The following is a 16,426-nucleotide window of genomic DNA, read 5'->3' as shown; positions in this document are numbered from 1 at the left end:
AAAACAGGGAAACAAATCTTTTTGTTCTTGATGGGTTTGTGTCTCTGGGGTGGGAAGGCAAAAATAAAATTTTAAGGAGGTAATTACTAAATACAGTTTCTCTGTTTTAAGGAGGTAATTACTAAGTACAGTTTCTCTGTATTTCTTAAATAAAAGTGCTAAGTGAAGGTGATAATCATTTAAAACATTTTCCCTCCTCTTCTACCCCACAGGACATTGCACTTATTTTGCCAAGCTCTTCTGAAGGTTCTATTTCTGAACTGGAACAACTCTCCAATTCTCTGCCAAACAAAGAATTGATGACCTCAATCTGTGACTGTCTATTGGCTACACTAGCTAACCCAGAGAGCAGTTACAACTGTTTACTGACGTGTGTCAGAACAATGATGTTTCTTGCAGAGCATGATTATGGATTATTTCATTTGAAAAGGTAATTCTTTGTCTAATTTAATATACTTTAAGATTTAATTTTTCAGTCTGTCACTGTCCCCAATTAATTAATCCATACCTATTATAGAAGATTGAAGGTACAATTTCATGTGGAGAGTTTTCGCATTTATGGAAAAGCTTCATTAGGAGTAAAATGTTGTGTTAGTAATACAAGTTTTTGGATTAAAAATGTAAATTGAGTAGATAGACATTAGTATGTGCATAGTACAGTATTTTAAGAAGGAAATTTTATTATTCCAAGGATGTCATTCACAATTTAAGATATTTGCAGTTATAATCTCTGAATGGTGATAATAGTGATTTTATAGGTCCTAAAATTAAACATGCTGATTCTTTGTGTTTTATTCTCTAGAGGAATGGCTGAGATAACATAATTAAATTGAAATTATATAAACCTGTTTGCTCAGTTTCTCAAGTATTATTTCTGCCCTATTTTCTCTCTCCATGACGTAATCTCAAGTCCATCACTAGGAAAAGGAAGAGAGAATGTGACTGACCTAGTACATAGATTTCCTTGAGAATTTGAAGAAATACGTGGAATTAAGAGAAAGAAAGGAGGCAGAAACATGAAGTTGTGTCTCTTTCTCATTGACTCTTTAAGCATTAGTTGAAACATTTCTGTTTGGTGCTGCCTCCTACCTTTGCCATCTCTATCCTGACAAACCTGTCTTCTCTCCTGTAGTCGCTCTCTCAATTGCTGGTACCTGCTGAAGTCTCCCTCCTCCTTCTCCCTAGTTTTTCTCCAAAGTCTTTAAATTTTACTTCTTGAACTTCCCTTTGTTATTGCCTGGGTATTTACTCTGTATCCTTTAAAACTCACCTTACACATTACTAATTATGGAAAGCCAAAAAGCTTTCCTTGATATCTCCACTCCTAGCTGGGCTAACTGGGCTACCTTCTCCCACAAATACCCTTTGTATGCCTATGTCATAGCATTATCTGTGATTCTCTTGGCTCTTTTAGACCCATGTTCATGTTCCTCGTTTGTCTGTAATCTTTTCTTATGTGATCGTAGCCCATTCCCATTTTTCCTTTACATCTCTTCTTCTCTCTCTAATGGTTATCTCAGACTGAATGCATTTAAAACAGAGCTCTGGATTTTCTTGCTTGAATATGTCGTTTTCTTGTTCATCTCAGTAAATGCTGTTGCCTTCCATCCAGGTATACTGGCCCAAAAGCCAAGATTCTCAGTCTCTCTCTTTTCATCAATCCCTACATCCAAATCCTTCAAAAACTCCTGTTGATTATACCTCCAAAATATATCCTGAATCTTACCACTTTCTTCCACCTCTGTAACTGCTTCTCCTGTTCATTCGCTATCATTTCTTGCCTGGCCTATTGTAATAGGCTTCTAACAGGTCTCCTTGCTTCTACAATGGCTCCCCTAATATCCATTCCCTTAGTAGTCAGAGCAATCTTTATTTTTTTTAGAATTACTTTTTATTTCTGTCCCCTTCCCCACCCCAGTTGTCTGCTCCCTGTGTCCATTCACTGTGTGTTCTTCTGTGACCACTTCTATCCTTATCAGCGGCACCGGGAATATGTGTTTCTTTTTGTTGCGTCATCTTGTTGTGTCAGCTCTCCGTGTGTGCGGCGCCATTCTTGGGCAGGCTGCACTTTCTTTCACGCTGGGCTGCTCTCCTTACGGGGTGCACTCCTTGCATGTGGGGCTCCCCTATGTGGGGGACACCCCTGCGTGGCAGGGCACTCCTTGCGCGCATCAGCCCTGCATGTGGGCCAGCTCCACACGGGTCATGGAGGCCCAGGGTTTGAACCGTGGACCTCCCATGTGGTAGATGGACGTCCTATCCATTGGGCCAAGTCTGCTTCCGAGAGTAATCTTTTTAAATTTAAAATAGATATGTCACTATCTTGCTTAAATCCTTCTAATGGCTTCCTGTTGTACCTCAATAAAATAAAAATTCTCTATAGGGAGCTATAAGGCCATGTATAATCTGCCCCTTGCTTATTTGACTTATCTCATAGCACTTTTATCCTTACTTTTTACTCTCTTGTCAAAATCATTCCTACCACCAACTTTTTTTTTTCCCTAAAATATTTTTCCCCTGGATATTCCATGACTTATTTCCTCACGTCACTCAGGTTTCTACATAAGTATATTTCTTGATCACTCTGTCTCAAATAGGTTGCCATTTGTGTCTCCACTCTTTACCCCCTATATATTTTGCACAGTATTGATATTGGTTGACATTTTGTGTTTTGCATTTTTTTCTTACTTGGTTGTCTCCCGCACTAGAATAAAAGCTATGTGTGGATAGGGTCTGTGTCTTTTTTTTTTAATCAATTTTTTAATACATGTTAATAAAGCATACAGTCTATCCAAAGGGTACAATCAGTGGCATTTGGTATAATCACAGTTATGCATTCATCACTTTGATCATTATTATAGCATTTTCATTATTCCACTAGTAATAATAATTAAAAAAATCTACCCCTTAATAATCACCTCTCAACCTTCTGTGTTTCCCCTGCTATATATTAGTTGCTATAATGTTTCCATCTCTCAATTCATTTGTATTTATATTTTATATAGATGGAGCCAAACAAAATGTGGTACCTTTTGTCTAGTATCTTTCACTTAGTATGCTTCCTTTTATTTTTTAACCCTTAATGGAAGATTATTAATATATTACTATATACTACTGTCCATATTTTGCTTTGGTTGTATTTTTGCCTTATATCAACATCTTGTAACATTAATGTATATTTGTTAGGTTTCAGAGAAAAACAGTCATATATACAGTATTATCCATACTCATATTTCACACAAGGATTCACTATGCTATACAGTCCTGTGTTACATTTTTCAGCTTTCCTTCTGTTAATGTATGTGACCTTAAACTTTCCCTTTCAACCACTGTCATACTCATATATATGTATTAGCACTGCTAGTTATAAACACTATGATGTTCTTTCACCATTTCTATTCATTTCCATTGATTTGTTTATTTTTGTTTGTTTATTTTAAAGATTTATTTATTTTATTTATTTCTCTCCCCTCCCCCCTCCCCCACCCGGCAGTTGTCTGTTTTCTGTGTCTATTTGCTGCATGTTCTTCTTTGTCCACTTCTGTTGTTGTCAGCAGCACGGGAATCTGTGTTTCTTTTTCTTGTGTCATCTTGTTGTGTCAGCTTTCCATGTGTGGGGCGCCATTTCTTGGCAGGCTGAACTTTCTTTTGCACTGGACGGCTTTCCTTACAGGGCACACTCCTTGCATGTGGGGCTCCCCTATGTGGGGGCACCTCTGTGTGGCAAGGCACTCCTTGTGTGCATCAGCACTGCGCGTGGGCCAGCTCCACACAGGTCAAGGAGGCCTGAGGTTTGAACCTCAGACCTCCCATGTGGTAGATGGACGCCCTAACCACTGGGCCAGGTTCGCTTCCCAATTTCCAAAGATTTATGAACAACCTTTTTACCAGTTCTACACATTAACCTCAGCTTTCCATTCTCTAGGCTCATTCTATTTTCTGGTGACCTGTAATCTAGATATTAACTCTATGACTTTACACAGTATATTTGGTTCATAATGGCAAAGTTGTACAACATTTGCCCTTTTGTGTCTGGCTTACTTCACTCAACATAATGTCCTCAGTTTCATCCATATGTTTTCTAACTCATGCACACACACGCATGTGCATTCATTTCTGCATCTACTTATTTGTATATTTAAATGAGTCTAGGGAAGCGGACTTGGCCCAATGGATAGGGCATCCGCCTACCACATGGGAGGTCCGCAGTTCAAACCCCGGGCCTCCTTAACCCATGTGGAGCTGGCCCACGAACAGTGCTGATGCGCGCAAGGAATGCCGTGCCATGCAGGGGTGTCCCTCGCATGGGGGAGCCCCACACATAAGGAGTGCGCCCTATAAGGAGAGCTGCCCAGCATGAAATAAAGTTCAGCCAGCCCAAGAATGGCACGGCACACAGGGAGAGCTGACACAACAAGATGACGCAAAAAAAAAAGAAACACAGATTCCTGGTGCCGCTGATAAGGATAGAAGCGGTCACTGAAGAACACACAGCGAATGGACACAGAGCAGACAACTGGGGGGGCTAGAAATAAATAAAAAGTACATCTTAAAAATATAAATAAATAAATGAGTCTATATCAGTACTCTTAGCTCAAGTATAATATCACAAGGTTCATTCCAGTCTATCCCCCTTTCTTTCTGTTTTTCAGCAGTGAGAAACCTGGTTCTCATTATCTTTATTTTATTTATTTATTTATTTCTCTCCCCTTCTCTCCCCCACCCCCGCTCTACCCCAGTTGTCTGTTCTCTTGTGTCTATTTGCTGCGTGTTCTTTGTCCACCTCTGTTCTTGTCAGCGGCACGGGAATCTGGGCGCCTTCTTAGGCAGGCTGCGCTTTCTTTGGAGCTGGGCGGCTCTCCTTACGGGGCGCACTCCTTGCGCGTGGGGCTCTCCTACACGGGGGACACCCCTGCGTGGCACGGCACTCCTTGCGCGCATCAGCACTGTGCATGGGCCAGCTCCACACGGGTCAAGGAGGCCCGGGGTTTTAACCGCGGACCTCCCATGTGGTAGGTGGACGCCCTAACCACTGGGCCAAGTCTGCTTCCCTCATTATCATTTCTCAGTGTGGGCGGCGCCATCTTAGGCAGGCTGCGCTTTCTTTGGCACTGGGCGGCTCTCCTTACGGGGCGCACTCCTTGCGCATGGGGCTCCCCTACACGGGGGACACCCTTGCGTGGCAGGGCACTCCTTGCGCGCATCAGCGCTGCGCATGGGCCAGCTCCACATGGGTCAAGGAGGCCCGGGGTTTGAACCGCGGACCTCCCATGTGGTAGGCGGACGCCCTAACCACTGGGCCAAGTCTGTTTCCCTCATTATCTTTAATATGTTTACTTATTTGTAACCCTGGTATACAAATGAAGTAGTTTCTCATTAAGTTTTAACCCTTAACTCATTGTGAAACAAATTTACCAACTAAAGTACAGTGTTTGTAGTACAGTTGTTTTGGTCTTTAGTTTTACCATATTGAGTCAAAACTTTGCTTTCAAAGTTAGCTCCTTTTTTCCCTGTTTCCTTCAGTATGTCTGTTCTCCAACCTTTGCCTGTAGCCCCCTCCCTTTTCCCCTGTAGGAAGTAATTCTGCTCCCCATCTTGTCCTCAGCAACCATTCCTGGTCAGTAGGGAGGGTGTTTGTGAGAGTTGGATCTCTTTTTGTCCCCTGCAGCTTCCAGGGCAAGCAATGACATGGCCTCACATGGCTTGGAAAGGCTCCTTGGACACAGCATACCAAATCTGTTGGCTAAAAGCTTAATCAGCCTTAGACTGTATCCCTCTCTCTTCCCTTTCCTAGGGAGGAGGTCCCCTGTGGGCCTCTCTGTCCATAGCCACCTGCCAGCACCCAGAGAATTCTAACCTGTCTTCTCAAGGGTAGGGTGACGGCAGCTGCTTTTACTCACAGAGTTTTCCATCGAGATTCTTGAGATTCTTTTCCTTTGCCCCTCTGTTTTCTGGGTGGTGTCCAGCCTTCCCCTGTCACCCTAAAACCTAAAACTTTTTTTTTTCAGGCCCTTTCTGCCTGTCCTATAGCAATTTTTCTCAGAGACAATTAAGTTCTGTGTCTCTCTAATCCTCCATCTTCCTGGAAGTTCTCTTGTCCTTTTCTTTATAATATAAATCACTCAAAAGCAAGGGTTTTATATTTTTCTCTTTTTTATTGCTTCATTAAAGTCTTCTATGATGGCATCTCAGAATTTAGCCACATTTTCCAAATATAAACATAGCACGTTTAGTGTGAAATACACTTATTTCCATTTTTTATTGTGTTATAGCTTAAAGGACATAGAATATTTGAATAGTTTGCCCTTGAAATTGTCTTTTGATCAACTAACAACTAGAAATGCATAGAATAATTTTAGCAGGTGTATATATTGTCATAGTATTAGATGTATATCATGATTGATTGTTATTCCATAGTCTCTATCACGGACCAGCAAACTGGCTCACAGGCCAAATTTAACCTGCCAGCAAATTTTGTAAATTAAATTTTATTGGAACAAAGTCAGGCTCCTTTGTTTATGTACTGTTTATAGCTTATTTACTGGTGCAACAAAGTTGCTTAAATGTGACAGACCGTATGACCTGCAAAGCCTAAAGTTTTTACTATCTACCTCTTTATAGAAAAAATTTGCTGACCCCTGCTTTTTATCTGTCGTGTATTTCTGACACAGCATCAGATAAAGGTAGCAATCCTTTGTAGTTATACAAATTAGACTTTGTAGGCAGGCTTCCAAAACAGCTATAAACTAAAAATTTCTCAGGGAATGGATGTAGCTCAAGTGGTTCAGTGCCTGCCTCCGATATACAAGGTCCCCAGTTCGATCCCATTTGATCCTCAATACCTCTTAAAAACAAACGAAAAACCAACTTCTCATTGGGGAGTGGATGTTGCTCAGTGATTGAGTGCTGCTTCCCATGTATAAGGTCCTGTGTTCAATCCCTGGTACCTCCAAAAAACAAAAGTCTCAGGTTATAAATAATTTAAAATTAGGGAACCTTTACGTTTCTTGTGCTGTTTTATAATTTTGTTATTTGGGGGTTAATACTTTCTTTAAGAGCATGAAGCTTAGCTTTAAATAGAGTTATTAATTATGGATATTTCTTAGTAATGGATTTATATACATAGACACTCAGAAGTACTTTTTAACTTTTTCAGGTGGTAGACTAATTTTATTTTGTCCAAACTGATTTCATTTTTGTACTAGTTTTATATGGTCATATTTTAAGACAGTATCTTTTCTATTTACAGTTCTTTAAGAAAAAACAATAGTGCTCTGCATAGTTTATTGAAACGAGTGATCAGCACATTTAGTAAGGATACAGGAGAACTTGCTTCTTCATTTTTGGAGTTTATGAGACAGATTCTAAACTCTGATACAATGGTAAGTATATACTTATATGTATATATACACATTTGTAGTGTTTCTTAAATTTACAAACTTTAATCACAAGTTAAAAAAATCACTCTGTTTCAAAAATATCATGGGACATAGATGAGTGTTTTTTTTACTGTGTCCTCATCCCCACACTGATGGAAGAATAATATTTCCCAAACTCCAAAACTGTATGGTTAAAATTTACCAAAGAATTGATCTCCTTAGTGTTTTTCAGAATCACAGTATTTTTTGGACACGGTTCCATAAGTCATTAATAGTTATACCTTTAAAACAGTGTTGGTGGGAAAACAGGTTTGGAACTGTTGCCCCAAATGGAGCTTGACTGTGCATAGTAGTATATTAAAAGCTCTAGGGGAGCTTATATGGCTCAAGTGGTTGAGCACTCACCTCCCACAGGTTGGTCCAGGGTTCAATCCCCAGTGCCTCCGATAAACAAAAACAAAACAACCAGCAAGCAAACAAAAAAACCAATTCAGGGGAGCCGATGTGTTTCAGTGGTTGAGTGCCAGCTTCCCGCATACAAGTTCTCAGTACCAAAAAAATAAAAGAAAAAAGCTCTAAGTGTTGCTACAGTAAATAGAAACATGTCTTACTGCAGTCTAAATGAGCCTTTCCTGAACCTATTGCCCACAAAACACATTGTATGTGTGCTTGTATGCTCAGCTGTTTACATCCTAAGGATCAGTGTGTCAAAATATCAGTTTAAGAAATTTGGTCCATATTTAAGGTTTCTAATTGAAAACAGTTGTGAAGGACCTGTTTAGTGCAGTGTTACCAAAGTAAATATAACACTGGATGCTTTCATAAGAAAAATAAATAAATTTCTGTTTAGTGTGTTTCTCTCTTATGCTTATAATTTGTATTGAGAATATTTAATGCAGTAAACCCCATTGTTTGCTGCTTGTTCTGTTTGTATTTATTGTGTTGGTGGTTTTAGTGCAAAATATTAATTTGTTTTGTGTCATATCTAGTTTATTAAAGTGATTATTTGTCAGATGCTTTGATTCTGAAAGTCTGACATATTTAACGGTAGGACTGTAGCTGTCGAAAGAGATTTTAGAGTTCTATTTGATGAAAGAATACTTATTTATTTTTATTTTTTAAAGCTTTTATTTTAATATACTTTCAGGCTTACATGATTAGTTACAAAAATAGCACAGACCATACAAGTCCCATATGGAGAACTGCAACATACTCCTAATCCTCCAGATACCCAAATCTGTCATTTTACCATACTGCCACATTTTGCCATTTCATTCTTTCCCCCTCCCTTCTCTTCCCCTTCCATCTGTGTCTTTCTGAATGTGTCTATCAGTCCCTTTTCTGAACACTTGAGTATAGATTGTATACATCATCCTCCTTGAACACTATATACTTTCATGTACATTTCCCAAGAATAAGGATATTCACTTATGTAACAACCTTAAGTGCAGTTATCAAGTTATAACATTGATTCCATTCTATAGGATTACTTATATTTATACTGTTAGGTACCTTCACACCTTCCATTACTAAAACTTTCATCTCCTCAAGCTGAAACTCTATACCCATTATGAACTAACTCCCCATTTCCCCCCTTATTTTGTATTAACTCCCCTTTGCCCATTTCTCCCACCCCTGGTAACCTGTATTATACTTTGTTTCTATGAGTTTGTATGTTCTCTTGATAATTTCTTCGTAGTTACCATGGGACCTAAAGTTAACATCCTATATTTATAAGTGTCATTTGTTTTGATACCAACTTAACTTCAATAGCATTCATGATTTATGTTCCTGTACCCTTCTGTCATCCTGCTTTTTTGTAGTTCTTGTCACAGATTACAAATTTATACATTATAATTCCATAACCATTGATTTATATTACTTTTTTTTTTTTACATTACATTTTATGCATTGACTTTTAGATCCTGTAGGAAATAAAAAGTAGAGTTAACCAAAAATAATTGGTTCTGGCATTTATATTTATACATGTTTTTATTATTACTGGAGGTCCTTATTTCTTCATGCAGCTTTGATCTAGTGTCTGGTGTCCTTTGCTTTCAACCAGCAGAACTCTCTTTAGCATCTCTTATAAGGCTGGTAGGAAATCCCTCTACTTTTGTTCATCTGGGAATATCTTAATATCTCCCTCAGCTTTGAAAGACAGTTTTTTTCAGATACAGAATTCTTACATAGCAGTCTTTCTGAACTTTAGATATGTCTTATTTCCTCTGTGGTTTCTAGTGATTAATTGGCACTTAATCTTATTGAAGCTCCTTGTATGTAACACATTGCTTCTCTTTTGTGGCTTTCAGAACTGTTTATGGCATTTGACAGTTTGATTATAACATGACATGGTATGGATGTGTTTGAGTTTATCCTATTTGGAGTTTTTTGAGCTTCTTGGATGTTTATTTTCATGTCTTTTGTTAAATTTGGAGAGTTCCTTTTTTTTTTTTTTAAGATTTCTTTATTTCTCTCCCCTTCCCCCCCCCCACCCCGATTGTCTGTTCTCTGTGTCTATTTGCTGCCAGCGGCACAGGAATCTGTGTTTCTTTTTGTTGCGTCATCTTCTGTCATTTCTCAGTGTGGGCGGTGCCATTCTTAGGTAGGCTGCGCTTTCTTTGGCACTGGGTGGCTCTCCTTACGGGGTGCGCTCCTTGCTCATGGGGCTCCCCTACACGGGGACACCCCTGCGTGGCACAGCACTCCTTGCGCGCATCAGCACTGTGCATGGGCCAGCTCCACGCGGGTCAAGGAGGCCCGGGGTTTGAACTGCGAACCTCCCATGTGGTAGACAGATGCCCTAACCACTGGGCCAGGTCCAGTTTCTTTCAATATTCTCTTTTCTCCTTCTGGAATTGTCACACTGCATATATTGACATACTTGATGGTATCCTGCTGGTTCTTAAGGCTCTGTTTACTTTTCTTTATTCTTTCCTCTTCTGCTTCTTAGACTAGATGATTTCAGTTGTCTTATCTTTGAGTTCACTGATATCTCTGCTAGGTTCAGTCTGCTGTTGAACTCCTGTAGGGAAGTTTTAATTTCTCTTCTTGTGATCTTTAGCTCTCTTTGGTTCCTTTTCATAATTAGGAACATTTTGTTTTAAAGTCTTGTTTGGTATGTCCCAGTTCTGGTCTATGTCATTTATGGTTTCTAATGCTTTAATTTTCTCCTTTGCCAATGTGCTACTTCCTATTTCTTTGTATGGTTTGTAATCTTTCGTTGAAACCTGAATATGCTGATATTTTAATGTGTTATTTCTGGAATTTAGGCTTTAAGATATCTGTTCCTTAAGCTTGTAACCAGCTAGTGTTATGATAGAGATTTCCCTGAATGCTAGGTGCTAACAAAAAAATGAAAGAAAGAAAACAAGAAAACACTTTTTCTAATCTTTGTAGATTGACTTGTAAGTGTTCTACTTCAGAAGTTATCTATATGGTGAATTTAGAGACTATTTGCAGGCCAAAACATAGGGACTTTCCTAGTCATTTCTAGTGTGTGTGTGTCTTGTCTATGGCATGTATATTTGACCTTAGGAATTCCCCCCATTTACATGATTCCACATGTCCTTTCTTCTCTAGTAAACAGTTTCCTCCCGGACCATGCACTATACACTGTATATCTTGCAGGCAGCAAATATTGCCCAAGGGATCCACTTAATTGTTCTGCCACAAGTTCTGGGATGGTGAGTCCCTCAGGCCACACCACCAGACAGATTGGGCTAGGCTTACATGCTCCCAGTATGTGCAAGATTTGAAATTACTGTTAGGTAGATTTGTGGCCCTCTACCGTAATGCTCTACCGTAATGTTTATGGTTTTATTGTCATATACCAAGATTTGTTTCATTGGATTTTCTAGTATTGAACTGTTACCACTCCAAAATTCACTTTACTATGTAGCATACTTTTAGAAGCAGAAAACATTAACATTTCTATGTGACAGAAGTCTTAAATATGATAAGTACTGTTTTCTTTAGTTGTTTGTTATCTACAGAAAAATAATTTCAGTTTCCATCAGTTCTTTATTATAGCATGTATTTTATTAACTCTTGAGAATCAGTGAGTGTTTACATGTCCTGCAAGTTCCATTGTTTTATTCTATTGGATATATTTTTGAGAAATCTTGGTGCTAATAAATTGAACTAATGTGTCTACCTATTTATTTTGTAAGTCACTTAAAAAAGACTTATGCTGCTTTGAGGTATCAAATTCTTCTTAAAACTAGCCATTTGTACAGATGTACAAATGGTTTAAATATCTGAATAAGTTTGGAAGCTTATTTGCAAATTTCTTTGCTTTCAAATTTAACTTGTGTGTGACATTTACAGGGATGTTGTGGAGATGATAGTGGTCTCATGGAAGTAGAGGGAGCTCATCCATCACGGACGATGAGTATTAATGCTGCAGAGTTAAAACAGCTTCTACAAAGCAAAGAAGAAAGTCCAGAAAATTTGTTCCTTGAACTAGAGAAGCTTGTTTTGGTAAAAAAACAAAAAACAAAAAACAAAAACTGAAACAGAAAAAAACTAAATAAGACATTTTCTCATCAGATTGACCATTACACATTTATCATAGTTACTTTTTAAAAAATAGTGAATCCTCAGTTGGATATTTATACCCTTTCAAGTAACGTTTTGCGTTTAATAACTTGGGGTTAAGTTCTCCATACTATTATGGAATCTTCAGGAATAAAAGAAGGCAGTACTTTTTGAATTGTCTATTCTTTGGATGCAAAGTGCCCCTACTGCCATTCTTTAGAAATAAAATGACAAGCGTTATTAGTGTTTGTTTTATTTTAATTTCCTTAATGTTAAGTTGAAAATTTTCTAGATGGAGTTTCACATTTCTTAATCATGAAATAATATAGCCTTTTCTACTAAAGAATCAGTAGATTGTGGGTATAATGTACAAGTTTGCCATCACCTTCTCATTCTGCTTATGTTTGTATCTAGGAACATTCAAAAGATGATGACAATCTAGATTCTTTGTTGGACAATGTAGTTGGACTTAAACAGATGTTGGAATCATCAGGTGATCCTTTACCTCTCAGTGACCAGGATGTAGAACCAGTACTTTCAGCTCCAGAATCTCTCCAGAATCTGTTTAACAACAGGTAAAACAAGAAATGTTATGTGGTTGAGTAGATGTTCTTTATGTAGTAGCTTGAATCTGGAAGAGGGTTAGCAAACTTTTTTTGTAAAGGACTGGATTATAAGAATTCTAGGCTATGTTCCGTACTGTTCTATGAATTTTTTTTTTAAAATAACTCTTTGAAAATATACGAACCATTTTTAGCACACAGGCTATACAGACCACCAGCAAGAAGCATTTTTTGCTGATCTCTGATCTAAAGGATATATGCCTCAGGATTTTGGGAGCACTTTAGTTATATCTATTTAAATTTTGGAATTAGTCTATAAATTCAGAAAACTTAAATATGAGCAGTTTCTGTAGCAGCTAGTACAATGCAAAAAGCTTGGCTTTTTAAAAATAAAACTGGGATGGTTTTTTTTTTTAAACATTACTGAAAGGTCAAAGTTTGTGTCAGCCTTACTTGTTTCCAAGTTAATGAATACTTAATTCTTGGCTAACTTTTTTAAGGAGTCTGTTTAAGTGCTATTGTTTTTTTAACTAACACTTCATAGTGTAACATTTTTAATTGTACCTTTCATGGCTTTTACCTAAAAGATAACAAACTAAAATATTTGATTTTAGAATTATGTTTTTCACTAAACATTCTTCTTATTTTAGGACTGCATATGTGCTAGCTGATGTCATGGATGATCAGTTGAAATCTATGTGGTTTACTCCATTCCAGGCTGAAGAGATTGATACAGATTTGGATTTGGTATAATTTTATTACTAAATACTTAGAAAAATGTTACTGTTGATTTTAGTTTCTTTAGATATTGATAGCTGTAAAATAGGTTGAACATTATGTGGTTGTTGAAAGTCCATTTGTACTGCATCATTTTGTGCTAGTTGCCTATATAATGGTGTCCAGAATCCTCAGGTTTTTTTTAAAATGCACTTATTTTACTACTTTCTGGTTAGTAACCTGCATATTTGAGAATAAGACCTTTTAGGAACAATTACATTTTTGCATAACTACTCTGAAACACTTCGTTTTTTCATATCAGTAAAGTATAGACTAGAGATAAGTATCCCACAAAAGAAAAGTTTACTCCTGCATTTGAATAGAAGCAGAGGAATGTTGTTGGGGTATCTATAGTAATTTGGGAATTTGTAAAAAATGTGTTTGTTAATGTAAGAAAACATGAGGGAAATGGATGTGGCTAAAGCTGCCTACCACATGGAAGGTCCCGGGTTTGGTCCTCTCTGCCTCCTAAAGAAGACAAGCAAGACAGCGAGCTGACAAAACAGGCTGGAGTGGCGAGATGATGCAATGAAGAGACACAGTGAGGAAATACAATGAGAGACAGAACAAGTGGGGAGCGGAGGTGGCTGAAGCCATTGGGTGCCTCCCTCCCACATGGAAGGTCCTGGGTTTGATTCCCAGTACCTCCTAAAAAGAAGATGAGCACACAGCGAATGGACACAGAGAGAAGACAGCGAGCACAAAACAAGGATGGGGGTGGGGAGCTTAAGTAAATAAATAAAATAAATTTTTAGGAAAAAAAGAATATGAAAGGGAATTGATGTTCTTAAATATAATGCTGAATAGATGAGAGTATAGTTAAGGATTTAGAATATAATGTAGTCTCTTTTATGCTTCTTGGAGATGCATTATAGAGGATGATTTTAGCCACATCTTACTATGCTATATATTGGTGCTTTTTTTTGTTCAAAGAAAGTATATTTGGATATTCTCTGGTCCAAAAAAATTAGTGGTCATCAAGTGCAATAAAACTAGGAAATGATTCACTTTACATTTATGTGAAGAGATGATTTAGGGATGCTTTTCTGTTTTAAAAAAATCACATATTAAAATTGCATTAAAGAATTTTTAGTGTAAATTGTTTGATGACTTTATAGGAATTTTTGCAGAATTTTTTGTAGTGATGGAATGTCTGTAATCTTTCCTGTTCAGTACATTAGTCACTAGCCTCATGTGACTATTGAGTACATGAAATACGGCATATGTGACTATGAAAGTGAATTTTATTTTCATTTAGTTTTAATTGGTTTAAATTTAAATAGGCCTACATGGGTAGTGGCTACTATATTGAGTAGCAAGTCGAATATTTGTGTTAGTTATTTGTTTTATAGCTTTCAATTGAATCACAACTGTTTTGAGATAATGATTGTGGCCTTATACAGTTTAGAAAAAATTTAGCTCTTATGTTTGGTAAATTTGAGTTAAATCTAAGTAAACAATCTTTATTTCTATTAAATTAGTCTTAGGTTGGAACCTCATTAGATGCACAGAACTTTTGGGATCTGTAGTACAGAATCCTTTTATAACAAATTTTAGCAAGAGAAGTCTTGCAGAGTATTTTATTTTCAGGTTCTTTTGAAATGCCTGGAAATATTACATATTTCTTTTATATAGAGAAGTCATGCATACCATGTGAGGCAGTAGAGGTCTCCAAGATTAATATTCCTTCCTTGAGGAGGGAGGATTGTAGTTTTTTGTGTTTTTGTTTTGTTTTGTTTTTTGTAAACTTTCTGAAAAATTGAGGGGAAAGAAATACTCCTATAATTTCTTTATTATGAAAGTTAAATATAGTTAATAAGGGATGCAGATGTGGCTCAACCAGTTGGATGCCCACCTACCACATGGGAGGTCCTGGGTTCAGGTCCCATTGTCTTCTAAAGAAGGCGAGCAGGGAAGCGGACTTGGCGCAGTGGATAGGGCATCCGCCTACCACATGGGAGGTCCGCGGTTCAAACCCCGGGCCTCCTTGACCCGTGTGGAGCTGGCCCATGCACAGTGCTGATGTGTGCAAGGAGTGCCCTGCCATGCAGGGTTGTCCCCCTCATAGGGGTATCCCCTGCATAGGGGAGCTGCACGCGCAAGAAGTGCACCCCGTAAGGAGAGCCACCCAGCGCAAAAGAAAGTACAGCCTGCCCAAGAATGGCGCTGCACACATGGAGAGCTGTAACAACAAGATAACGCAATAAAAAGAAACACAGATTGCTAGTGCCACTGATAAGGATAGAAGTGGTCACAGAAGAATACGCAGCAAGTGGACACAGCAGACAACTGATGGTGAGGGGGAGAAATAATAATGTATCTAAAAAAAAAAAAAAATGACGAGCAGATGCTGCACCCACCACAACGAGCAGTCACCTAAAACAAGCAGATGCTATAAGCCATCAGATGCCACAACCTGTAGATAGCAGATATGGGCACTTAACCTCCCATGTCGGAGGTCCCAGTTTCGGTTCCTGGAGCTTCCTGGAGAAGGCGAGCAAACAATGAATAGATGAAAGAACCATCTGGGGGAGAGGGGAGATTAAAAAAAAAAAAGTAATTAAATCCTTAAAAACAAATAGGGGTAGTGGAATTGGCTCAACAGGTAGAACGTCTGCCTACCGCATTGGAGGTCCAAGGTTCAAACCCAGGGCCTCCTGACCTGTGTGATGAGCTAGCTCACGTGCAATGCTGATACATGCAAGGAATGCTGTGCCACGCAGGGGTGTCGCCCACCATAGGGGAGCCCCATGTGCAAGGAGTGTGCCCTGTAAGGAGAGCTGCCCAGTGCGAAAAAAGTGCAGCCTGCCCAGGGTGGCACCGCATACATGGAGAGCTGACGGGGCAGCAAGACGATGCAACAGAACGAGACACAGATTGCCAGTCCTGCTGATAAGAATACAAGTGGACACAGAAGAACACATAGTGAATGGACATAGAGAGCAGACAACTGGGGGGCGGGGCGGAGAGAAATTAAAAAAAAAAATCTAGAAAGGAAAAACAACAACAACAAATAGGGAAGTGGATGTGGCTCAAGTGAATGGGCTTCCATCTATCATACAGGAGGTTCAGTGTTAGATATCCAGGGCCTCCTGGTGAAGGCAAATTGGCCTGAGTAGTGAGCTGGTGTAGCAAAATGACACAATAAAAAGAGACACAGAGGAGAGA

At 38.5% G+C, this 16,426-nt stretch overlaps 1 protein-coding gene across 24 annotated transcripts in view; it reads left to right on the top strand.

Annotated features, from left to right (window-relative positions):
• The window catches only part of VIRMA (vir like m6A methyltransferase associated), an 84,824-nt gene that overhangs the window by 56,167 nt on the left and 12,231 nt on the right, over positions 1-16,426 (top strand). For 12 of the 24 annotated variants that reach the window (XM_058275739.2, XM_004474709.5, XM_058275740.2 and 9 more), the window contains 5 exons: positions 213-430; positions 7,250-7,382; positions 11,709-11,861; positions 12,333-12,493; positions 13,132-13,228. In XM_058275739.2, coding sequence (XP_058131722.1) covers positions 213-430; positions 7,250-7,382; positions 11,709-11,861; positions 12,333-12,493; positions 13,132-13,228 — 762 coding nt within the window. The remainder of the gene's footprint in view (positions 1-212; positions 431-7,249; positions 7,383-11,708; positions 11,862-12,332; positions 12,494-13,131; positions 13,229-16,426) is intronic. The other 12 variants (XM_071207921.1, XM_071207923.1, XM_058275737.2 and 9 more) reach the window with 1 other exon arrangement.

Source organism: Dasypus novemcinctus, chromosome 14, assembly GCF_030445035.2.
Source record: "Dasypus novemcinctus isolate mDasNov1 chromosome 14, mDasNov1.1.hap2, whole genome shotgun sequence".
In the NCBI taxonomy this organism is placed as follows: Eukaryota; Metazoa; Chordata; class Mammalia; order Cingulata; family Dasypodidae; genus Dasypus; species Dasypus novemcinctus.
This window is presented reverse-complemented; position numbering and strand designations above follow the sequence as displayed.